Genomic DNA, 27,318 nt, shown 5'->3' with positions numbered 1-27,318 from the left:
CTTTTTTTAATTTTGTCCCCAACTATAGTATTATATTTGCAGATCAATATGCTAGTTTTAACAGAGAAGGATTTAGCCTAGAGAGAGAAAAAAGATTGCAGATGTCTATTAGATGCTACCTCTTAAAAGTGATTTGATGAACCATTTGAACTAAGCTTCGGTTTGATACATATAAATATGCTTTATTAGATGATTATCGTATGCCTAAACCCCACCTTATTTCATTGTTTAAACCAAACTCCGGTTTAAACTGTGTCTGAAATTCAGACAGCAAATAATGTACAAACTGTTGTTTTTTCTTGATATGTTGCTAGCCCCCCACCTAATTTTATCTCTCATAGATCATCCTATTTCATGCATTGTAGATATTCTATATATATCGTAGCAGTTGTTTAATTGTACGTTGCTTTTGAATATGTGTGTATATGTATATAATAGAAAGCTGAATGTTTAAAGTTCTGACTTCATTAAAGACAGATGCCGACAAGAACTTTATTTTATCTTTTTTTATGGGATCTTATAATTTATAGCAAAAGCCTGCAAACTCCATTATTCTATATCTAGGACATGGACCAGATGGTGAAACTATTACCATGACCATTGTTTGATTTTGAGATTCCTTGGGAAAAATTCTGATAGGAAATTGCTTGCTAAAAAAGCTATTACTATTATATGCATGTATTAAAGTTGTTGATATTACAGTAATGTCTTATAATTCGTATTTACATAATTACACTTGTAGTACTATATATTTTATTAAACGTATCATGATCTGAAAATTTTAGATCTCATTTTTTACTAAATTTATGACACCTTCGATACAATAAATGTATTTATTAAAAATTTACTTAAAAATCAATTTATTACAATAATAAAGTTGATTGTTTTTTAAATTCAAATTGATTAAGTTTTTATTAATTTACCATATAAAGAAAATAAATACATTATCATAAAATATAATTTAATGTGCATATGTGAGGATAATTCAGTAATTTTACAGTTAGGTTGAACAACTCAGAAAAAGACATCAATACTTAGATTTTATATCACGTATAAAAATTACGTGGTCCAGTCACTGTAAAAAGAAAAAAGAAAAAGTGTGGTGAGTGATGGGTGAAAATGGCCGGCGTTGGGTTAGGAGATGGGCACGGGGAAGGCGGGGAACCCCACTTTTGTCTGTGAACCCAAAATAATGGAGTTGTGAGCTGTCAATATCCTAACAGCTCTTTTTTCAACTATCAAATCAAAGCCCAATGTGGCATAGTCAGTTTTTCTTCCTTTTTTACTTTTTAGCTGTAAAAAAAAAAATTGTACCCTATGCTATGCGTGTTTAATAATTAAACATTTTAATCACCAATCATTAATCCATTAATAGAGTCTGATGTAGCGTTTCATATAATCATTTTTAAGTCTCTTTTTTTTTTTATCGATTACTGTTTATCATCTTCCTCCTCCCCACACCACTCCTACTTCCATCATTCTTTCTTCTTTTTCCTTTGCCTCTTGCTTTCGGCTACCACATCATCTCTTCCTTTACCAATAAAAAATGATAATGTGAAACATCACATTAAACTCTATTAACGAGTTAACGGTTAGATGACTAAAATATTTAATTATTATAATAATAGTGATTAAATTACATGATCAAAATAAAAGTGCTCAAAAAATTAAATGACTAATTAAATATTTACTCTTGTTTTTAAAGCAAAAGCAAACACAAAAATTACTTTTTTTTTATATATATGTATACAGATAAATAAGTTGATACAAGAGTGTGGCTCCTGTTTCAAATAAAACCTTTTTGATTTTATTTTTCCTCTTTCAAAGTACCTTCTTAATTATTTTAATAAGATTCTTTATAAAAATTTGATAGTTTTATATATTATACGTTACTCAGTGATGTTATTGGTGTAAAATATAATGAGTGTTTGAACATGATGATGAATAAATTTTTTTGCACATCATAAGATGGGTTAAAGTAGAGAGGTTGTTCAAAATTTTCATACCTTCTGTTCTAAACTACGAGGAGAAATGCAATGCCACCAAACAAAAGGTATCAAGTAATAAATTATGTCTTACCATTTTCAAGGCATTTGCTGTCTTTTTTGTTGGTTAATTTCTACCACAAATACCTCATATTTTATATTTAAAAAAATTATAATTAATAGAAAATTTGAACCTAGAATTGTTGAAAATTGTTTTTTTAAATCTTTGAAGTGTGCAACTTTTCTTGTATTTTTAATAACTTTGGTTATGGAGATGAAGTGATAAACATGAGGCGCACTCATACTTTTCAGTCAACGCGTTGGAATTCAGATTTATTCCTATTTTTATACTACAAACCTTGATTCTTTATACACGTATCTAGATTCTACAATTCTGATTTTTATATAATATGCTTTTTGGCCCTTACATTTCACAACTAATTTCATTTTAGTGTATGTAACTTTTTATCCACTTTGGTACCAAAATTTAGCAATTAGATTTATTTTAGTCACTAAACTTGAAAACTATAAAAAGTTTGATATCATTACTTTAAAGTTATAAAAAAGTTATATAAAGTTTCATGTTATAATGTCACATATAGTATTCCATTTAGGGACGTAGCTAAAGGGGCTAGCAGGGCCCCGGCCCTCCTAAAATAGATTTTTTTTATTTAGGCCCTTTAAAATTTTTAAAATTTTAACTTATTTAAGGTAAAATTGCACTTTGGCCCCTTAAAAATGATAAAAATTTTATTAATACTTTAAAATCATAAAGATATAAATTATTAAAATGATGAAATTGCTTTTTTATATCATAAAAATTACAACTTAATTTCGGCCCCCTTAAAAAAAATTGTCTTTGCCCCTGATTCTAATAATCAAGTCAATGGTTAAATTGGTCAAACCATTAGTTTCCAATTCAATCAATTTGATCAGTTCAACTGCTAGATCAAATCCAATCAAATAAATAATTAAATTTTCATAAAATTAAAAGATATTAAATCAATTCAAACTGTTCAACTACCAATTTTTGTCCCAATTTTTTTTTTTACTGATTTTGAGCAATTTTCGATTCAACCAGTTCAATCCTTTTGTTTGGACCAATATATTGGTTGATTCTCAATCTAATCAGTTCAGCCAACCAATCCAATCTAGTTTCAAAAACATTGGTCACATCATAAAATCTTGACGAAATTATCCAAGTTCAGATACCAAAGTGAACAGAAAAAGACCAAAATAGATCTTTTTTTAAAAAAAATAATACCAAAGTAGATCTAATTACCAAGTTTAGGGGCCAAAAATTATATTATCCCAAAAATAGTAATGCAAATAAAAAAGTATGAATTATCATAGCCCTTAAATGGTTGGACTATTTCAATAATTTTTTTATATATAAATAAATTATTAATATTAAAATTTTGTAACTTTAAAACAAGTATTTTAATAATCCATCTTTTAAAATTGGAATAATTATAAATTTAGCTCTTAATGTTTATATTTTTTTTATTAATTTAACCCTTTTTTTACTAAATTTAACCTGCAACTTTTTAAAAAGAGATAGAATTGTTGTTTTTAACAAAAATAACAAATGTTACAATTTTAAAGAAAGCAACCAGCATAGTAATTCATGTGTATTTCATACTAACTTTTTTTCAATTTTTTTTGAACATTTTTATTTATTTTTTATTTTTTAAAAAATATTTTCATAATTTTTAAATTATTTGTTGATGTTGTATTTTGGAAAAATAGTATCATGTCATCATGAAATACAAATAAATTACCACACCAGTTGGCATGCCAGCATCGTAAAAAAATTAATATTTTAGTTAAAATTTTTGATAAAAAAATAATTTGAACATTTCAGTAAAGTTAATAGCCAAATTTAACTCAAAAAAATAAGGATCAATTTGACAAAAGTTATAAGCGTTAAGGGTAAATTTATCATTATGCCTTTAAAATTTTATTACTAAAATTAAAAGTATAGTGATAAATTTAGCCATTAATGTTTAATTTTTATTCATAATTCTTTTGTGTTTTAGTCAATTTATTTTCCTTTTAGATTGAAAAGTTAATTGGACTGTTAAAGTTTTAATGACACTAGTGTGACAACTCATGGGTCAATCTACATATGTTTCATAAAAATTAAAAAAAATAAAAATTTTAATAAATTTAAAAAAGTTTATTAAAACATTTAGAAAAATTATCCATGCCAGACATGAAAAACCACATGGATTGATGTACCCAAAAAAAACACATGAATTGTCATGTTAACTGGAATGTCAATACCATTAAAATTTTACTAATTAAATCAATTTTCTCATTTAAAACAAAGCAGTATGGTTAAATTTAAAAAATTAAATATCAAAGTTAAATTTATGTATTATGATAAAGTAAAATTTCCCCACCTTTGTATTTGGATTTACGTACATACACTCACTCATAAATAATTTGTATTACATAAACATATAATACAAAAAGATAAGATAACTTTTGTTTTTAAATGTAAACTTTGGTTTGTTGGATTAATTGTAATTATTAGTTTACTATATTTTATTTATCAGTTTTTGAAAATTAATTTTAATATCAATTATATTTTTTAAATTGTAACTTATAAAAAATTAATAAAACAAAAAAATTAAGGTAAACTACATTCAAGGTCACTCAATTATTAAGTAAATTTATGTTTTGATTACTCAACTCATAAAAGTTACAATATGATTATTGAACTATTCGAAAGTTTTCATTTAAATCATTAAGTTGAAAAATTATTATTGTATGAACTTCTCTATTTGCACTGTCTGCACCAATCAAAAGCTCTTTTTCACATTCTCTACTACACTTCAATTTTTCTCATGAAACAATATTGAACGTCACAAATCTACAAACTAAAATTCAAACAACTTTTTTCTCGGATCTCCAACATTGATCATCAAATCGGCTTAGATCTAAGATATGTTCTTCTACTCATCAATAGGTATTGATCAACTGTACTGATCATCAAATTGTAACTTGGATTTCGCTAGCTAAACTAAACAAAAGGCTTATAGGTACAAAAGGCCTCTAAGAAAAAATTGAAAAAAATCACTTGAGCCACTACACTAAATCTGCACCCAATTGAGCTCCTACACTAAATTTGCACCTAATTGAGCCATTATCATTAACTAAAACAAATTAAGCCCCCATTAACGGTTTTCATATTTGACTACGTTGACCATTAAAATTAACTGACAAACCAACTAAATGATGACACGTGACAACTTATGATTTAATCTTACTTTTTCTCATAATAATCATAAAAAATACAAAAATATAATAATAATAATAACATTAAAAATTTTAAAAATTTAAAATAAAAATATTAAAATTTTATATAAACTTATAAAATAGTAAAAATTCATAATAAAATTATAAATATTATAAAAACTTATATAATATTCTAATAAATTATAAAAATATTTAAAAAATAAAATCTTTCAAAAATATTTTAAACTTGCTATGAACTTAAAAAATTATTAAAAATTATAAATAATTATAAAACTTCCAAAAAATCATAGAAACTTATAAAAATCCAAAACAATTTGTAATAGCCCGATTTTCAGTGGTGCCAGAAAAGATAGTTTTAGAACCCCATTTCTGTGAACCGGATCCGTAAATATTAAATTAAAATATTTACGGAGTTGGTATAATAGAATATTAGATTTTGGACCTTCAATTTTGTCTATTAATTGTTTAACTAAGGTACTAATATTAAATTGTAAAAGTCTTATTGCTATAGATTATTAATTAACTAAAGGTTTAAAATGGTAAATAAACCATTTTGCTACATCAAATAGTGGATGATGATGCCATTCCCGCTCATGTTTTTTATTAATGGTGATTAAGGCTTAAATTATTAAGATTAAATTAGTTAATCAAGGTTAATTAAACTAATCAAATTTTAATTAAAGTATAAATAACATACATTAGTGGAAAATCTCATCTTTTTCTTTATTCTCCATCGAAACAAACTAAAGAAAACCTAAACAAGCCACTTTTGAAGCTTCAAAGCTTTCTGCCCTTCATTGGTAAGTGCAATTAAATCATTCTCTTATATTTTTTTTTATGTTTTTAAGGTTATGGGAGCTTGATTTAGCTAGCCCATGTATCAATTTGTAAAATTTTAAAGGTTTTTAAATTTTCATAGTTGGTTTCTTGGTGAATTTGTTATTAAATTGATAGATTTTAAGTTTAGATGTGAAAAGGGACTAAATTGTAATGTTTAATTGTTTGTTTTTGTACATAAGGACTAACGTGAATAAATTGTAAGAATGATGTGAAATTTAAATAATAATAGATATTATAGGGTTTATAATGGATGTGATTGAAATCAATTTTGAAACCGAAGCTCAATTTGAAAGATATTGTTATTTAAAATTTAGGGACTAAACTGAATAAAATGTAAAAATTAATGGGAATTTGAAAAATGAAATTTTATAGGTCCATACATGTCATGGAATAATATTAAAATGTTTAGTATTGATAAACTGACTAAAATAATTATTTAGATCAAGAATTGAATCAAATCGAAGATAATCGAGGAAAAGCCAAAATTGTTAAATAGTCCTTAAAGATTCAACTTGCTTGTTGTTTTTGCCAAGTAAGTTCATATGGTATTTATAAATTATATTGTATGTATTTGAATTATGTATATGTATGCTTGGTTGTAAATTGAATTGGTTTTGAATTGGTACAAAAGGTGAGGATTGGGCTAAATTGAAAAGTGGCGATGATATGTGTAATAGATGCCCGTGTGAATTTAGTAAAGGTTAGGATACAATTGGCAAGCTAATAGGGTCTTATGCACGCTTTTACGAGATATGTGTTTGTATGGAGGTTGTCAGGTTAAATCAAGATCCAACATTTGTTGCAAATCATCAAGTAATATTCGTTTTTATAGTGACCTTGGTGTGGTGGAGGGATGTACTAGCATGTGAATATGCATATGATGCCTACGGGTTTTGCACTTCAGTGTCCTAACATGGTGCTGTTACTTGAGTATCCGAGCCCGTTTCCTAGAGTTCATCAGGCTAAGTGGTTAATAAAAAATGAAAAGTTGAAATGAAATTATATGAGTTTGATGTTCAAATGGATAAATGATGAATTGAGCACGAGCATGATATTGAAATGGTGATTTTTTAAATGAATTGGATTGATATATGATTGGGATATCTTATAGTTGATTATATGTTAAACTCATTTTATTGATGTTTTGTTTTGCCATGACTAGCCAACTATGTCAAATTATGGTAGCATATTGTATTTGATTGTAAAATAAGGTAAGACTTGTTTGATACCTATGAACTTACTAAGCATTGTATATGCTTATCCCATTTTTTTTTTCATTTCCCTTGTATATCTTCACTTTGTGGAATGCTTCAAGCTGGATTGTTCGAAGCTTACACTATCCTATCACTGATTCAGTAAATGTTTGATCGTTTTGAACCCTAAGGTTGTGGCATGTATATAGTTGTCTTGATATGTATAATAATTTATGAGTTGATTATGGTATTGAACTTGGTATATATGTGATTTAAATGTTGGTGTTACCTATGGTTTAAAAATGCATGATTTGGCATTTGTGATGCCTACTTTGACTTGTATGTTTAAGGTATGTATGGCACATAAATTGGCATGTTCAAAATGGTTTGGCATAGACGATGTTTAGCAATGGAACGAAATTGGTCAATATGCTCAAATGGTAGTGAAATGCTATGCTTGATGTTGTTTGGTTAATGATCCCAAGCTTAAATAGGTTACTTTATTATGCAAAGAATGGCAAATAGATGAAATGGTAAGTGAATTAGATGGTGAAATGAATACGATATAGTTTTGACCATATGCATGAAATGCATTGAATGGACAAATATTTGATGTCTTATTACTTTGTTCTAGGTTGTGTAGACTGTTTTGGAATAGGTAATTGTGAAATAAGATGCTGTACATCGGTTAGTTTGTTTGGAGACTTGAAATAAGTACCAAATGACTCAAATTTTACTAAAAACAAAGTCTTCGTCTCAACAATCATTCTTCTTTGTTACAACACCAATTGACAGTAAGTGACATTGCTATGTCGAGTGGTTTGATGTCAAGGCAAGACAAACTGTTTGGTGACTCTTAAAAGTGATGACATCACAACGTCAACCCATAAATTTTAACACATTGCAATTTAATCCTATTTCATGCTCGGCTCAAGAAAAGAGCTTTTGTGAGCTTGATTAAAACTCGTTTTTGATTGTTTAACCATAAATGGATATGTTTGGCATTAGATTATGTATGCATATGAATATTTTACTGTGATTTGACTGTAATTGCTTCGACAACGAATGTAGCATCTTGTAACTCGGATTCGACGATTGGGTCGAGCGAAGGGTGTTACACAAGTTCTAATAAATTATTATAAAATTATAATTTTTAAAAACTAATAAAATATTAAAATATACAAAAATAAAAATTCATTTATTGGTTCCTCATTTTGAAACACGTGACATTAGACCAACTATTGGATAATAGAGATAGTCATCAAAATATTTTATGCTAACATATACTAATATTTGCAGCCATTGGTTAATAAATTTTGGTTCTATAGTATTTAATTGTACAAAAAATACTCCATACCATACAATACTTAGCAAAAAAAATTCAACTTTCCCAGGTTCAAGATACTATAGTGTATTTTAAAAGCTGGAGATAAAAAATTATAAAAATAAAATAATAATTTATCAATAAAAAAAAAGAGAGGGTCCTACTGTTATTTTTTTTTATGAAAATTCAAAAACATTTTATTCAAAATGAAAATTATCTTAAAAATCTAATGACTATTTTCATTATCCAACAGTTTATCCAATGTCATGTGTTCATTATGATTTTAGAAATTTAAACTTTTTTTTTTATAATTTCTAACTTTTTATATTATTTATAAGTTTTATTTATAAAAATTTAAATATATTTTATGTGTTTTATGTTTAACAAATTTTATAATTTTTGTGAGTTTATATGTTTTTAAATATTTTATGAAAAAAATATAATATTAAATCTAAGTTATCATGTGTTGCCATGATCCATCAATTAATCTTAAAGATCTACGTGGTTAAAGATTTAATTACAATAAGAGTTCATTTAATAATAAGAGTTCAATTTTTTTTTTTCTTAAAGATGATTTGTAACTATAAAAAAATAACAATATAATGATTTAAATAAAAAATTTAATCATTAAATATAATATTTTATAACATTAAAATTTTATAACTTATAAAAAATATACTAAAAAGGTAATGAATTGCCATAGCCCTAAAATTGGACTGCTTCAATAAGTTTTTTTATACAGACAAATTAGAATACATCAAAATATAATCTTAAAAAAAAATCAAAATACTGTACTTCCAAAATTTACAAAGCAAATATAATTAATTAAATTTAAGAAGACCTAAAAAAATATAACCTAAAATGGATGGACATTCCTGCTCAGCCCATTGACGTTGGTAAAAAACCCGACCTGCCTATACGGCAAATACGACCGCCGTTTATCCCCTTCCTTTTGGGCTCTGTTTTTAACGTAAAGCTTTTCGTGAGCTGAGAGCGACGCCGTCTTAATGCTCTTTTGCGTCTTCTTCACCTTCGGTGTCTCTTCGCTTACTTTCACCTTGTCTTTCTTCTCTTCTTTCTCGTTTTTCTTCTCAGTTTTTACCGACGAAGAAGAGGAGGAAGAAGAAGAGGAGGAATGATGGCTTAAGAAGACGAACGCGTCTTTGCCGTCGCTACTACATCGAAGCTTCAAATCTCTAAACCTCCAAAGCTTCGAAAACCCTGTGGAATTGCTCTTACGGCAACTTTCCGGCGAGGCTTCCGTTACGGTTCTTCCACCTCTCCACTCGCAGTACGGTCCCGCCGGTTCCGACGACGTCGCGTCCGGTGAATCTTCCACGAAAAGCTTCCTCACCGGAGTCCGTTGAGCCATGTCACCCTCTCCGGACTTCGAAACGAAAGCATCATCCGCGGCGGCGTAGAGGAGATCTTGGTTAAATAACGGAAAAATCGGACGGATTTGGCCGTCTTGGAACAAGTCGTCCGCAGAAATCGGTGATCCATCGGGATTTAAACAGACAAAAGAAAACTCTTCCTCCTCCTCCTCTTCTTCTTCGTCTTCCTCTTCTTCGTTCTGCTCTTCCACTTCCTGTTCGTCTTCGTTATCACCATCCTTTCCCGGCTGATGATTCAGTTTCTCTTCTTGTTCCATATTCGGCTCCTCGTCGGCTTTGAGTTGCAATTTAACTCGGAAATCGTGGCTGAACTTGCCGGTGGGGGAGAATTCATTGAAGTTGGGAGACAAAGGCAGAGAAGAAGTCATGACTTGCATCGCATAACCAAAAACAAGAACCTCACAATAAGACCTTTCAATAAGTTCGCGGCAGATGTAGAGATAATAAATTTAAGAAGTGGGTTTAGGGGAGGTATGTGGCTTTTGTCGGGTTTTAAATAGAGGTGGTTGGTTGTGGGGACAATCGAAACTTCCACTCTTTTTTCAAAAAAATTATACGAACGCGCAAATATTTTTCTACCGATAATGTAAATGCAAGAAAAAACCAAAATACGTTTTATTTTACCTTTTTGGAATAATCAACCTCTTTTTTTTTTCTTTTTTTTTAATTTCTTTTAATTATTTGAATAAGATGCTGCAACTTAATTAATATTAAATATTGATCAAGAAAATTAAATTATTACTGGGAAACAAATGAAGGCAGGCAAAGTAGGTGCTTGATGGACAAGTAACACGTGTTAATATTAGCTGGCGTAAGGTTAGGCTTTCCACCCGTGAGGGTCTAGAAGGGTGAATTTTGGCTTTGTGGTTGACCTGCTCCTTGGGTCATCCATATTTGAACATTTTTTAATTCTCAATTTTAGTGAATTCTTTTAATTACAAGTCAATTAGGTATGGTACATAAAATGTGCCAATCTTTTTTTTTTGGTACATTAAAATGTGCAAATATTGTTAAACAAAGATTAGTCAATTCCCAAAAACTAATGATTTTGGTGGCGGGATGCATCATGCGTGATGCAATGGGTACTTTGCCTTAAGGAACAAGTGTATTTCTCTCCAAGTCATCACACGTTTATTAACCTTAATTACGAAATATCTTTTAAAGTTTATTTTATGTATAAAATATAGTTATACTAAGGAGTACACGAGGATATTATTTAAAATTAATTAATAATCATACTAAATGTGATAGTTAATAACTTTATTTATCATGTTTGTATATTGAATCAACATATTATTATATATAATGATATTAAGGAGTGCCCACACCCTATTAATAAAATCTTCAATTCAACTTTTTCCTCCGATTTACCTCTATTTTTTTTTATATTTAACATTTATTTAATCATCATTTATAAACTAATTTTCACACGTGTCTTACACATTTAAATGAAAATGATCATTTTATTGAATATTAATGAATGAAAAAAAAGTAATGGACGGGAGCCAAATTCTATTGAATTTCAATTCAATTTGGCATTATTGTTATTATAACAATTAGGAGAACATACATTCAAGCATGCTTAAACATACTTCCTTCTATTTAAGAGTTGGAAGGAATTATAAGTAAAATAAGGCATTATATAAAATAAAATCTTTAACTCTTTTTATTTTCATAAATTTGTCACAATTTGATTATTTTGATATTAATTAATTATTTTTTCCTTATTTTTTATATTTTCTATTAATAACTTTTTTTTAACTATATGTCAAGTAATTACAAATATAGAGCAAAACAAATGCAAAGCACAAAAGAATGAAGAATCTAAATATAACCATAAAAACTCACTCATTGCAACTATAGGTGAGCAAAACTCGATTTGATTTGAAAATTTCGATAAAAATTTTAAATTTTGAATTAAATAGTTTAAGTTATTTGAGTTAATCGAGTTATTCGGATCAACTCAAATAAAAAATCAATTTTTTCGATTTAACTCGAATATGAATTACACAATTCGAGTTATCTAAAAATCCGAATAAGAAAAGACAAAACTACATCGTTTTGATTAATGTTCACCCATTAAACCATTATATTGTCTATGGAGTTAAATAATCTTGTATTTCGTCTACTAGTTAAATAATCAGTCCATGTAAACACAATATTGAGTATAAATAATAAGATTCGTCAACTCGATTTGAAATTTTTTGACTCGATTTGATTCAATTCAAAAAAATTCCAAATTGAGTTCGGTTGCTAAAATAGGATTCATCAACTTGACTAACTTGAAATTTTTTGACTTGATTCGATTAAATACTCACCCCTAATTATAACCAGACATGATGTCAAGAGATCTAGACAAGACACACAAAATGAGACTTGAACCTATGTGCTTAAGAACCTAATGTCTCAACCTTCGCCAACAATATTAAAACCTAATTGACATGCAAATAAAATGTTTAAAATGATAAGAATCTTTCTAACCAATATAAAAAGTTATGGATTCCTTTTTTTTAAAAAAATACTAGTATTTCAATATTTTATTAATTCAAAATGCTAGTAATTGTAATTATATTGTTTGGATAAATAACTATTTTTTAAAAATAAGCTATTAAAATTTTTTGAGTTAGAACCCTGTGTATTGGCTTGATGGTCAAGGTGTTCATTGCTCATGTGGTTTGATGTTCACTGCCCATGTGGTTTGAATTCGAGTTTTGTTAGTTGCGTTGTTGTTAGCGCCTTGTCCTCCTCTTGTAATTCATAAAAAAAAATTATAAATTAAAAAATGATTATAAAAGGAAGATAATGATATTAAAATTTGCAACATGGATATTACTAGATTTGTAAAAGTTATAAATATTTTTAAAAAAGTTAAAATATTTTTAAATTGATAAATTCTAAAATACTAACATTTTAAAAACTGTCAAATGTAAAAATTACTATCCAGATATACTCTTTTAAAATTTTGAAAACTTTGATAGAAACAATTTTTTTCTTTAAATCACTTTACCAAGTACACATCTTTAATCAGGAGTGGAGCTAGAAAATATTTTAAGGGTGCCGAAATTAAATTATAAATTTGAAATAGTCAAAGTATAATTTTATCATATATATAAACTTATGATTTTATCATTTTTTTCAGATAAGAACAATTTTTTATTTTTAAGAAATTTCAAATTTTTTTAAAGAAGTACAATAGTTTATTTTTTTTATTTTTTATTTTTTTGGTCTTGGCTCCCCTGAAACCACCTTTGCCTTTAATATATTGAACATGATATTTATACAATATTGTTACATAAATAATATATTAATCAGTCTTGAATAATATTTTAAAAACACTATCATTAACATATTTTATACATTTATATGCTCATAAGTTAAAAAAAATTGTCGGTATTAGGGGTTTTTGCTTTATCATTTTAAGAAAAATATGAAATTAATTATTAGATTGTTTCTTGAAATGTTTCTTCTTTTTTGTGCGACAATCACATAACTTAATTTTTGTACATTTGTACTTCAAATAAGAATCATCACAGGTTTTATCAATCTTCTTGTCACCATGGAGATAATCTTTAAATATTTTTCTTCTATTGCAGATATCTTCTAAGGCAATAAAGACTTCTTGTTGAAGTTCTCAAATCACAAGACAGAAACTTTTCCCTCAGCCCTGTTACAAGAAAATAAACAAATGGGTTAAGATTTGCATCTTTCTTTCTGAAAGCATTATTCTGTATTTATGAATAAGGGATCTAAAATTTTCAAGGAGCTGAGTATGAGATTCTTCATATTGGCTGTAGAGCAAGATATCATCAATGTAAACTAAAGCATTTTTTATCAAATGATTAAAAACCTTTATCATTGCTTTCTGAAAAAGAGAAGGAGCTGTCTTCAATTCAAATGGCATTACTTTCCACTGAAAATGTCTGTTAGGAATGCAGAATCCTAGTGAAACCTATGTATTTAGTAAAGATTTATGAGATGAATAATCAACAAGGTAAATAAATTTACCATTATCTTCTAACTTACAGTTATATCAATAATTATTAATATGATTTTTTTCATTACAAGACTCAACTTACAATTAATTTGTCCAAACGTTTTTTATTTAAATATGAGAGCTAAAAAATTTTAAAACTTCAATTTCATTATTAAATCAGAACGTATTTATTCATTAACTATAATAGTAATTATTAATTAAATTCTATTACTCTAGATAAAATAAAAAAGTTATAATATTAATTTTACTTAGCTGTATGTGACTGAAGTAGATAATGAATATTGGGTTTTAATAGATTTTTGGGGAATTGTTCAGTGTTTGAGGCTGAATTGTGAGACATTTTAAATGGCTTAAGCATTCACTGATACAAAGAGGTGCATATTCAAACTGATAATATTGAATTGGTTAATGTTATACATGAGAGTCACAGAGGTGGATCTAACTCGAATTTGGCTAGGAAGATTCTTTGGACACTTTCACAGACCTAGCACTGGAGAATTTTCCATATCCATAGAAAAAGAACGAGAAGACTGATATAGTGGCCAAGTTGGCTAACACAAACAATCAAGAATTGCAAGTTTTGAAATTTCCACTTAAGGGAGTTTGAATTATATAATGTATTCTTTTCTTTATTTGCTTCTTTGTAAAAAAAAAAAAAAGAAAAAGAAAAATTGCTTAGCTATTACCGTGCCAGTGTTTTTGTTGCTTAAAATAAGGGAGTCATAAAATACTTAAATATGTCTTAATAATTGAATTTAAGAAATTGGTTGGAAAAAAAGTCAAAAAAGAATTATTTGACAAAATATATGTATATAAATGTTACTAGAAAGAATAGATAGCAGTTGAAAGTATAGTAGAGAAAATGGCTGCCCAGTAGCGTTCAATTCATATGTTCTTAAGGATAAGCACGGAAGTTAAAATCTGCTGAATTTTATATTGTAATTAAAACCGATGGATGTTAAATTTTTTAATAAAATTTAATTTTGGGGGTTGTTTGAAAACTTGAAAATCCGAATTATGGTCCAACCCATCTAGATGAAGCAATAATATAATATTTGATGATGTTGTTAAGGAGGGAGCTAATCTGGAGGAAGAAAATAGGTTGACCAGGTCCATTCGTTGTTCAGAACTTTTGATGTGGGAATTCGGCTGCTTCTTTTGAAAGTCAAGGTGGGACACCCAATGTGTTCGTTCTTTTATCTTAAACCCACACGAATGGTAAACATCCTAACTCAACTACAAATTAGGTTTTCCTTCACCCTGCCACAGCTATCCATTTATTAAGACATCTTTTATAAGCTTGTTGACTAGGGAAAAAAGTAGCAGATTGTTTTTTATTTATAATCGAGGGTTATCTTGTCACATATTGACATTGATTAATCCTTTTGTGATGTATGCTCAGTTAATATTAAATCTACTTGGGGTTTAATAATAAGACATCAAACCCTTTAATCACATACTTACAATAAATTTATTATAACTCAACTACTTGAACTATTCCTAAACACCTACAAATCCCTCAAACTCGTCAAGCAAACTACCACATCTCTTGACATCTTGGTGTGAACCACCAAATAAAATTCAACTTATATTATTTAAAAGGCTTAATTGCAAAATCCACCCTCAATTAAACCTGTTTAAATTTTTGGATTGTGAGATTGATTGGTTTTGGAAGGAAATAGTATTAGATAGAGAGGCCTTGATTTACAAAATGGACTGAAATGAAGGGGCCAAAGAAAAGGATTGATGTAATAATAGGAAAGCGGAAATGTGAATATTAGCATTTGGTTGCAACTTGAAATAAGGATGGAACATTCCTTTTTAATTTAATCAGTTTTTTCGTTTCTACTTTGAATTTGACTGGGTAGCGGCTTCCAATTTCAACCACCAATTCTTCATTTATGCCAAGTTCCAACCTAGGTTTCGGCGCCCTCTTTTCTTATTTCAAAACTACCTATGAGTTTTTATTCTACACATAATTTTCTCAAGTCTAAAATTAATCTCAAAATTTAGAGATAATTTTAAAAGAAAGTTGTAAAAATTCATTAATTCTTCTCTTTGATTGATTTTGATATAAAGGTAATTTGATTGAATCTTAATATAGATGTGGATTGTTTCAAGTGTCTTTTTTAAACGTGTTTAAACTTCTTTTCTTCAATTAAAAAGCGAACAAAAGATAGCTTCATGCAAAAATAACTTTTGTCTTCTTTTTTACTATTGAACTGGATTGGAAAACTAATTTTCTTTAGAACCTGTGTGGTGTTCTTCAAGAATTTTACAATATTTTTTTTTTGAGTTTTTTTATGAATTTAGAGAATAACTTGAGGTGATTTCTTTTTATACAGTGCCAATTACTTGAATAAAAAAGAATTTTTGTAGTACTTAACTACTTCATTTGATTGTTCTACAAAAATTTAAACTCTTTTATTTCTTATTAACTTAATTAATTAGAGATAAAATAATCATTCAATATAATAACTTAATAATTTTATTTTTAATTAGTGATAATATAAAATTTTAATATTTATTTTTTAAATTAAATTAAATTAATTAAAAAATAATAATTATGATATGCCATCATTTTTATTACGATAATTTCAATTTAACCTACAATAATTTTTTACTTTACGCATTACGTTTTTTTTAATTGATCTGAAAAATTCTGTATGTACTTAAAAATTTGGGAATTCACAAAGAAGAGGCCAAACGAGATGAGCAATGAATAGTCTCCAAAAAAGGCCAAACAAAAATTCAAGAAAGAACAACATTCCTAAGCAAACCAAATCATCAGGGGCATGCTGCATTCAGCTTTCAATCAACCTCCTACGTCTATCATGGCGACGAGAGGACCCTACTATCCTCTCGAACAGGGAGACACCCTAAACAACCATTCTCTGGGCCTTGGTAAATGGAAATAAGCCATCATAGGCTTTGATTGGTAAACTCCTTATTTTACCTATATAGGATAAACTACAAAAGTGATGACTAAATTCGATCTATTTTGATAACGGATTATTTATTTAACTATTAAACTTTTCAAAATTAAATATTTTAGTTACTTTCTCATTAGTTGTTGTTAGATGAGTAGCTAGAAGTTGATGTGGATTTTTTATTGGTCTATTAACAAATTTAGCTCCTCAATATTTACACATTCTATCAATTTAATCTTGAATATAAAATATTCAACAAATTTAACCTTCCATGTTTACAAAATTTATCATTTTAGTTCAAATTCTAAAAAGCTCAATAAGTTTAACCCTCAAAATTTACAAAATCTGCAAATTTGCATCTCCATTTTAGTTGGGTTGAGGAAATATTGGGCCTTCTTTAATCCTTGCATACTTCATGAATATCCAAATTTACAATTTTTTGTAAATTTTAAAAGTTAAATTTATTAAATTTTTAGAATTAGAACTAAAATGATAAATTTGATAAATATTGAGGGCTAAATTTATTGAATGTTTTATATTTAGGATTAAATTGATAGAATGTGAAAACATTGGAGGACTAACTTTGTTCTTAGACTAATAAAAAAGCCCACATAAGCTTTTTGTCACTCATCTAAAGAAAATTAATGGGAGACAGGGAGAGTGACCAAAATATTTGATTTCGAAAGTTTAGTGACTAAATTGAAAAAAAAATTAATAATTAAGTGACCAAAATAAATAAAAAACAATAATTTAATAACCATTTTTATAGTTTTCCCATGTATATTTATGATGCACTTGAACAAAATATCAACGAACTAAATAATTCAGTTTATTAATTTTTATTATTTTTTCGTTTTGGTTTAAGGAAAATAAATTAAAATCATTAAAAATTATAATAAAATTTTAAGATAAAAGACATGAACTTTACATTTTGTTAACCAAATGGAACTAAAAAGGCATTAGCAAACCCAACATAAATTCTGGGCAAAAAGAACACAACAACAATAAGCCCATCATATAGAAACCAACTCCCTGTGAACACAGTTATAGCCAAGCACTAAACTAGCTACACACGAGATAGCCCAAGTTTAGCAACAGCATCTGCAAAACAAATCCCCTTCCCTACTACTATGAACAAAGTGATTGTTGATTGATATGAAATTTTTGATACATTTCCTTAAAAAAAAATTTACAATATAATAAGAACAATACAAGCAAATAAATACATGTGCAATATCGTAACTATAAGAAGCCAAGGAATTTCTTCATTTTGAGCCATAAAATATCATGCACCGACCTTTAGGGCTCCTCCATCAACAGGCTTTGTTTTCACCATTGTGTCCATGTCCCGGCATTCTAAATTCCATGGGATCATCATTTCCAAGCATTCTAAATCCTGCAGTAATCCCATTCTCAGGTATTCTCAACTCCGGATATCCATTTCCAGGCACTCCAAATCCTGCTGGATCCCCATGTTCACTTACTCTGAACTCCCTTACATATCCATTTCCAGGCATCCCAATTCCAATTCCTGCAGGATCCCCGTGTTCACTTAGAGGCATTTTGATATCCAACCCTTTGCTCGGTTCGCCATGGTCACCTGGTTTAGCAGTGGCACTTGCATTAGTCCTCCCATCGGACCCGAACTCGATGTCGCCTTTTTCAGGTCGACGTAAATCACGGCTCTGTTTACGCTTGGGGGAAGGTTTCCTTTGATTCATGCGCCGACTACAGAACCTTCCAAGAAAGCAAGATATGGCCGATGCAACAATGATCACTGCCACTACTATGAAAACTGTCGTGAAAGATCCACCTGAGTGAGCCGAATGAGACGGGGGCGCTTGCATTGACACACTAGTCGGGTAAACAACAACGGGCTGCTGTTGTGTTTGAGTCGACATACTTTTGACTTCTCTGTTTTATGATCACCAGGCAGCAGATGTTGACAAAGGAAGGCTTTTGGAGAAAATCAATGGAAACCAAGAACAATATATCTGTGTATGACAAGATTTTATGTAATAAAATCTGTATTGGTTTTCAAAAACAGGTATACTGTGTGGTTAGGTTCAATTCAATATAAAAAGGAAGAAGCTTCTTTATTAAAGAGACAACTAGAGGTATATATTCTCGTTGTTCTTTTAAAAACATAATAATGCAGAATTGAGAAGAGGAAGTTGCATTTGCTTTGTTAAAGGGAGAAAGTAAGCTTTTGGCTGCCCTAGAAATAGGCTATCATGTTTTCACCCAGGTGGTGCTACGTTCGTTTACTCTTCAATCATTGAAATATATACATATGGTCAAATTCTACCTTGTATTAACTTCTTTTTGCCCATTTTCATCTTTGTTAGTGTATATATTTTTTTCAAAATTTAAAATTTTAGTTTTGAATCAAACAATAACCATTAAATACATTATCTGAAATGTTGTAATTTTCTTGCGAATTTTATGTGTAAATAGCAAATTTGCATGCATTATACAAGTGATGATATATTTTCTCCATATTTTGAAAATAGTAAAATTTAGATTAATAAATTTAATGACTACTGTTTAGTCAATTTTAATTTTAAAATTTAAAAAATATAGGGACTAAAAATGATCAAATTAAAATACCTGGAGTTACGCGTAGTAGAAGGGCTAATAACATAATTGATTGAGTACAAATTAGTACCCAACAATCCCATTTAAGGAATGATATATAAGTGTCATGGCTAGAACTTTAGTTCGGCAAAACGTGCGGCCTTAGATGATTCCTTTACTTCAAATTTGACTAGCCTTCGAAAGATGAGAATTCTCCAAGAAATTCTCTAAGGCACCGAAAAATATATTCTTTAACTATCAATGAGATGACTACAAATGAAGGGTGAGGCGTCTATTTATAGTTGAGCTCCCCTAGATTCAACGGTACAAATTGAGTTACATCAACGGTTAAGATTAGAGTTTATCTACAAGTGAGAGTTCTAATGGATTTAAACTATATACAATCTTATCCCTTTAGGATTTACACTATTTACCCTAGTAACTCTAGTTTTATTGAAGTGTTTCACTAGGCCATTAAGGCTTCAAGTAGATGAGTTTCTCCATGGGTTTCACAAATTAGACTTGTTCATGTGGGTCAAATAAGCCTCATTTAATTTATTGTCATCTATGGGACGTTATATGCGCAATGGTTGCGAGCTTTAATCTGCAGCATGTGACATTCTCTCCCACCCATTCTTTCGATGCCCTCGTCACGTCCACGGAATGACATTTGTTTGACTCGTTTTGGAACAGTCTTGATGCCTCAGTTGATCCCTAACTAGTCTCTCCGTCAGGTAGTTCCACCCCTTGAAACATTTGACTCGGATTATGTCTCCATCATCACCTGACTCGAACTGTATTTCTCACTTGTACATCTCGATTGTAAGAGGTCACAGCTCTTACTTGCCCCCATTATGACTTGCCTCGATCGGGATCCTCTTGATCTGCACAAATAGGCTTAAGCATGTCTACATTGGATACCAGGTTCACCTTTAGTCTTAACGCTAATTCTGGTTTATAAGCCCCTCAACTTACTTCAGAACTCTGAAAGGACCTCTATGTTTTTGCCAAGCCAACGGTAAGTCATAATGTAAAACATTAGATATGTGTTTGAGATGTACAACATTAGATATTCTTTAACTATCAATAAGATGGTTACAAATAAAGGGAGAGACCTCTATTTATGGTTGATCTCTCCTAGATCCAACGGTACAGATTAATTACATCGAAAGTCAAGATTAGAGCCTATCTACAATTGAGAGGTCTAAGGGATTTAAACTCTATATAATCTTATCCCTTTAGGATTTACACTATTTATCTCGGTAACTCTAGTTTTACTGGAATGTTTCACTGTGCCACCAATGCTTCAAGTAGGGCTTCTTTATGAGTTTCACGAATCGAACTAGTTCATATGGGTCAAATGAGCCCCATTTAATCTATTGACCTCTATGGGACGTTCTGTGCGCAATGATCACGAGCTTTAATCCGTGACCCGTGACATAAGTACCGATTTACCTATAATAATTATAAATGAATAATTTGTATTACATAAATTTAGATGTTTCTATTTACGCTAAGGCTGTAACCATATAATGTTTCATCATATTTTTATTACATGAAATTATTCAATCTAAATACGACCCTGTGTAAGTATTTGCTTACTTCTTTGCACTTTGCCATAGATATCCCATGAAAGGATGGTTCAATTCCTCTAAGCACTATTTTTTGCATAATAAATCTTATTTTGATTTTTGAGTGTGTAATAAAATATTAAAATTGTGATCTTAAATAAGTAAAGCTATTTAAAAGATATTGCTTTTGAAGGTAAGATCTTACAATCAAATTAATAATTGCAACAATAATGGTAGGACATATTTACAATCTTTATTCCATTTCTCTAACAAAGTAGCTACGGGTATGGGGTGAGATTCTGCCAGAGTTTGATTTTGGTGGCTTTGGACATTTCATTGGTTTGAGTTTTAGAACAAATTATGAAATTTAATCATAAATAATGCATTTTTAACAGGCTGGTACAATAGCACTATGGAATCCCAAAAGTTGCGTTTAATTAAATATATTCTCGCCACGTTTTCTTTAGAAGGAATCACTTCTACTTTTATATATATATATATAGTACACATACAAATTTGTCAAACTTTTGTCAACTTGCAAAGCTATGGTAAATCCAATTTTGTCGATGATCCTCAAATATATATTGATACTCAATGGGGTTAATAGTGATTGAGACAATTCATACATTAATACTAAAGCCGTTTGCAATGATTTTAAGTATCGATGAGTCTTCTTTAAGTGAAATAATTCCTAAATTACTGGCTTAAATAAAACTGAAATTAAGGATGTTCTTGTATGAGATGTAATAGAGGCTTCAACAATTCCACATAGGACCATGAAATTAAAAAGTGAAAAAAAAAATTGAAGTCGTGCCCTTTTTGGGGTTTCTACAATACTAATTTCTATCACTTCTTGAAATATTGTTGGGAACATGTACAAAGTAAAGGCTTCCATGATAATTAAATAGTGTTTTCATAGGGCTAAAAACGACTTTTACTTAAGTGACATCTATTCAGGAGTGAAGTTAAAATAATATTTTAGGGGTCGAATGGAATTTTAATTTTTTGTTGTCTATATCTTTATAATTTTTAAATGATTAAATAGAATTTTTATAATTTTAAGTTGGTCAAAACATAATTTTAACTTTATTAATTTAAAATTTTAAAATAATTTAGAGGACTTAAATAGAAATTTTTTATTTTAAGAGGGCCAGGGCCATGCCAATCCCACTAGATTCGCCTATCTATTTTTGTATTTTCAAATGAATTTTAATGTATTCTATTTTTTTAGGAATTATTATATGTTATCAAATAATTTGGTTTTAATTGAATTAACCGATCGAGTCAAATTATTTTGGTTAATCAGTCGGTCATTAAATTTAGTTTTTTTAAGGATTAATTAAGGATTTTTTTAAAATTTTAATTAACGGTTAAATTTGTTTTGAAACTAAATAATTAATCGATTAAAAAAATTATTAATAGTAAGATATTGTAAGCTCAAAATATAAAAGTTAAACAATGGACTTAAAACTAATTGGATTTGTACAAATTATTATAATAGGCTTAAAATTATAATTTACTTACATATTTTTAAACTAAAAAAATAAGTAAAAAATAAAAGAAATAAGCCTTAATTTATTTCCTTTATATGCCAAACTCAAAACAAAATCTGGGTGGACATTGCTTGACACCAGACCATATTCTATTCTTATTAACTTCTAATTTTTTTTTCATTTCATCAGTCAAGTCTCCAACTTTCTTATTTTTAATGTAGTGTTTGTTATGATGATTTTGATTTAGTATTGTTATTATGTTACTTGTTGTTTTTGCTTCTTCTTTTTAATTAAAAGTTATGTTATTTTTCTTTATGCTTCAAACTTATTTGAACAAAAAAAAAATAGAAAATTTTCAATTAATTCAGTTAATTGTTGAAATTAACTGAAATTATTTCAGTCGGTTAAAAGATTTTTTAAAAAAAATAGTATGGACTTTTATGGCTTCGGTTAATGATAATTCGATTTAGATATTAACTGAATTAACCGTTTGAACACCCCTAACTATTGTTATAATAAATTATCCACTTACAATCTTAAAAAGAATAGGGATGAAACAGAATGTTAGTAAAGAAATTTTGGATTAAAAAGTAGTTACATATCGAGAATAAAATGCTGGAGCTGTTGAAGGTATATCCAAAGAAGTGTTGCACATTTGCAACTAAGTTAACTTATCCTCTCCTCTAAATGACAAGGTTTCATGGGTAAATTGCAGTCAAGCAGAACATAGGCAAACATCTTTGAATACTCTTTCAAAGTCCTCTGCTTTTAATTGAACCCCTTCAAACAAGGCGACACTAGAGGACCTTGGCTCCTAAAATAATAAATTTCATTTTATACAAAAAAAATTGTCTATCCTCGTAACCTTAAATCTTAAATTAGAAGAACCATGCTCAAATGTTAGTCTTTTTTATTACTGTAATAGTAACTATACTAAATGAGTTAAAAGCTCATTCAACAGAAAATATAAAATTTTAAGTTGATAAAATAATAAAATTACGTTTTAATCTCTTAATAAATTATAAAATTTTATGTTAATATATTGAAAAAATTACTTTTAATCTTAAAAAAAGAACACTAAAAAAAGGGGTGGTCAAAAGAAGATAGTGGCTATTTTTAGGCTAGGCATGGTTAAATAGGGAATCAACCTTTGATATTACTTAATTTCTAAAGTCTTTATGGTTGATAGGATAGACGAGAAATCGAGAGTTTCAAAGCATGTTTGAGGGTATTTTTAGGCGAGAAAATCAATGTCGAATCTTCCCGCACTTGCAAACTCAAATGGGCGATTCTTCCATTATTTTTTAGCCTACATAATATTTCTTATTGCAAATGATGTTTTGGATTTGTATTTAACTTTGTGTGTTTTCAACATTTAGATAAGAACCATTGCCACCAATAATCTTCCTGTGCATTTAGATTAGAGTTACTAGTAAGCTGGTGTTTTGTGATGGGAAATGTTGGATGATGTTCTACATTAATTATGGCTTCGATTAAGAAATTTTTAAGATGGAGCTATTTGAAGACACTAAATCTTTTAAGTTTTAGGGTTAATTCGATCTCTTAATGGCAATTTTTTTTATGAACGTATTTAATTTTATCCTACTCCTATGATTAATCATAAATTTAAAGAAATAGATTAATTTTTAATAAAATCATTATTTTAGAATATATTTCTTAAATTATATTTAAATTGTTTAAGTAATTTGAAAATATATTAAATGCTTAAGTCTAATTTAACTTGTAAGCGTTATGAATCTTTTTTTAACAATATCAGTATTAACTAAATTAATACTCAATTTAAATTTATTCTGTAATCACATTACTTCCAATATTATGAATTATCGTTTTTCTTTTATATTTTAGAGTGTATGTATATTGGTTCCTAACACATTATACATGCTTTATTGAGGTTGGATGAAGCAGGAATGCATTTTTATTTTGCTTCAATAGCCAGAGCCATTCTTAGTTTTAGGTGTTGGTTATGAAAGAAGATAATGATGTAGCATTCCAGGTTTGTCCTTTGACTTTGGAAGAAAGTAGTTTGAGGGCAGTTTTTCACCTTGCAATTTTGCCTTCTTTCACATATCACTTTATTTTGTATATTCTATTTCACATGTTTAATCTTATCTTATTTTTTTCCTTTTTTTTTTTTTGCGTTCCTTAATTTTTATCTTATCTTAAATTAACCACCACTTGAAAATTTGTTAGTTATAGAATCCCTAAATACTGCTTTTCTGAAATAACTATATCATTATTTTTTATTTAATCATGAATTAAAATTTTTTAAATGATCTCACTAATTTTAATTACCGATACAATGATATAAAATAAACTAAGCTTAATTAAAAAATATTTGAGATTTTATCTTAAATAAAAAAATTTATACTTGATTTTGGATCTTATTGAATTATAAAAGATTATTAATTGGATAAAATATGGAAATAAATTTCCATACTTGAAACACCTAACAAAATATTAAAAATTTAAGCGTTTTTACTTTTAAATTGCAAAATATTTGAGATTAGTTTAACATTACTTTTAAAAATATCATATTTTTTAATTAAAAATTAACTTAAAATCTCAATATTCAATATTGTAGTAAAAAATTACTTTTGAAAAACTTGATGTTGATAAAGTAAAATATATACATTTAAGTGATGTTAAAATTTTTTAATATTATGGTGTTTCGTGTATATATATATATATTGTAACTTATTATTGGTATTTTGAAAAAGTCTTTTTCTTAAAGATATTTTTTGAATAGTAACAAAAATTGAGATGTAGATATTTTTGTCTTATGCATTCTAAAGTAATACTATCAAAATATCATTATTTATATTAATTATTTAAAATATTGGATTAATTTATATTTTATGTATTATAATATCAAATTATTTAAATATCACTTATCATTGGAGGTGTTCATGGATCAAGTTGGATTCAAACCATATTAATATACTTTTTATTTGCTCAAACTTGACCCAACTTGAAATATAAGAATAAAATTTTGTCTAAGTCCACCTATGTATGCAAATGATTAACTCAAGCTCATTTTAGACTTGTTCATATTATTATTTTTGGATTTCTTAAAAAACATTTATATTTTTTTAATTTAATATTTAATAATTTTATATATTTTTCATTTATTAAAACTTTATATATAAGTGCCTTAATTTTTTTTAATATTTACATTATAATATTACATATTATTATAGGATTAATTTTAATATGTTGTTAATTACATAATATATAAAAAGAACATAATATAATGAGTTGAGTTTGGATTTTGAATGTTCAAAAAGCGCATCCATAATTTTAAAAGTCTATTTTTTTTGCCAATAGACTTAATATTTTTGCCTAAACCCTTCTAAATTTTGGGCAAGCCTTTGAGCTTAGATGGACAATCCGATTCATGAACAAGTTTGTTTATCACTATATTAAATTATTTAGATATCATTTATCATTATATTTGAAAATTTAAACCGTTTCGTGTTAAATTTACAACTAATCTAAACTATTATTTTAAACCCTTGACTAAGTTAGGGATAGTTTAGCATTACTTTTGAGACGTATTTTTAAAAAATGCATTGAAAAATGATTTTGTGAAGTGCTTTTGAAAAGTTTGGTTTAAAAATTTTTTTTTGAATAAGTTTGATTTTATATTTAAGTGTTTACTATTGTTGTCAAAAATTATTTTTGAGAAATAAAATGCCCATTTTAGACATACTGTTATAAAGTAACAAATTAAAAAAAATGTTCAAATTAGTTAATATTATGATATTTTAATAAAAATATAAAAAATAATTTATTATAACTCGTTAATATTTTAATATATAAATTATAAAATTTAAATATTTTTAAACAATTAATATTAATTATTTATAAATTTAATTAGAACATAAAATATATTTTAAATATTTAAATATAGTCATTATATATTTGTAATTAGATATTAATACATTTGTATTATTTTAAGAAATATTTTTTTATTTTATTTTTTATTAATAATTTTATTTTAAAATGTAATTTAAATATATAACCCATATTAGATATTAACATAACATAGAACATATAAGCCTAACAAATTAAAATATTACATGTATTTAGATTAAAGTTTCCAAAAGGAATAATATTTATATACCAAATATAAATATTAAAAAATTTACATTAACATTTACAATTTAAAATGAATGAAAAATGGGAGGAGAAAAATGGAATGATGAAAGAGTAATAATGCTTCCGGAGCTTTTTGGCTCAAGAAAAATTAAAAATTTTAACTTCTAAGTAAAAATACTTTTAAAAAGCCACTCTTCAGCCAAAAATTGCTTGTTTAGCACAATTTTTTTTCCAAAAGTATTTTTTTAAGCATTGTTAAACGCAACCTTAATGTTACAAATCAATCAAGTACCAACTTAAGGGAAATTACAATTTTTTGTATTTAAAATAAGTTTTTTTAATACCAATAAATAATTTATAGGTGAGATTTTGAACCTATAACATTTGCATCAATAAAATTTTAATTTTATTACTCAACTAAAGCTTTATCTTAAAATATTTTGCATATTTTAATTTTATTATGCACACTTTATTACCTTAATCAATTGTGTAACTATACTTATTATTATTTGAATCATTGATTGAATTGGTGTCACGAGTCAATTAGACAGCGACTCAATCAAAGAAATTACTAAACCATCCTTACACATTTAAAATAAGTTATATTATTACAATAATATTTTTTAATTTTTTT

At 27.7% G+C, this 27,318-nt stretch overlaps 2 protein-coding genes across 2 annotated transcripts; both read right to left on the bottom strand.

The window, feature by feature from the left end:
• Positions 1 to 9,317: 9,317 nt before the first annotated feature.
• Positions 9,318 to 10,572, bottom strand: LOC121220247 (histone H3.v1). The gene has a single exon (XM_041099718.1). It carries the CDS (start codon positions 10,375 to 10,377, stop codon positions 9,463 to 9,465), a length of 915 nt encoding a protein of 304 aa, XP_040955652.1. The 5' UTR covers positions 10,378 to 10,572; the 3' UTR covers positions 9,318 to 9,462.
• A 7,385-nt stretch (positions 10,573 to 17,957) lies between these two features.
• On the bottom strand, positions 17,958 to 19,172 carry LOC107888087 (uncharacterized). Its single transcript, XM_016812248.2, has one exon. It carries the CDS (start codon positions 18,823 to 18,825, stop codon positions 18,238 to 18,240), a length of 588 nt encoding a protein of 195 aa, XP_016667737.1. The 5' UTR covers positions 18,826 to 19,172; the 3' UTR covers positions 17,958 to 18,237.
• Positions 19,173 to 27,318: the final 8,146 nt, after the last annotated feature.

Source organism: Gossypium hirsutum, chromosome A03 (genome assembly GCF_007990345.1).
Source record: "Gossypium hirsutum isolate 1008001.06 chromosome A03, Gossypium_hirsutum_v2.1, whole genome shotgun sequence".
NCBI lineage: Eukaryota > Viridiplantae > Streptophyta > Magnoliopsida > Malvales > Malvaceae > Gossypium > Gossypium hirsutum.
Note: the sequence above shows the minus strand (reverse complement) of the source record. Positions and strands in the feature narration are given on the sequence as shown.

What these genes read in the sequence shown, in the direction of transcription:
- LOC121220247 (XM_041099718.1), bottom strand. Translation starts at nt 10,377, where the DNA reads ATGCAAGTCATGACTTCTTCTCTGCCTTTGTCTCCCAACTTCAATGAA.
- LOC107888087 (XM_016812248.2), bottom strand. Translation starts at nt 18,825, where the DNA reads ATGTCGACTCAAACACAACAGCAGCCCGTTGTTGTTTACCCGACTAGT.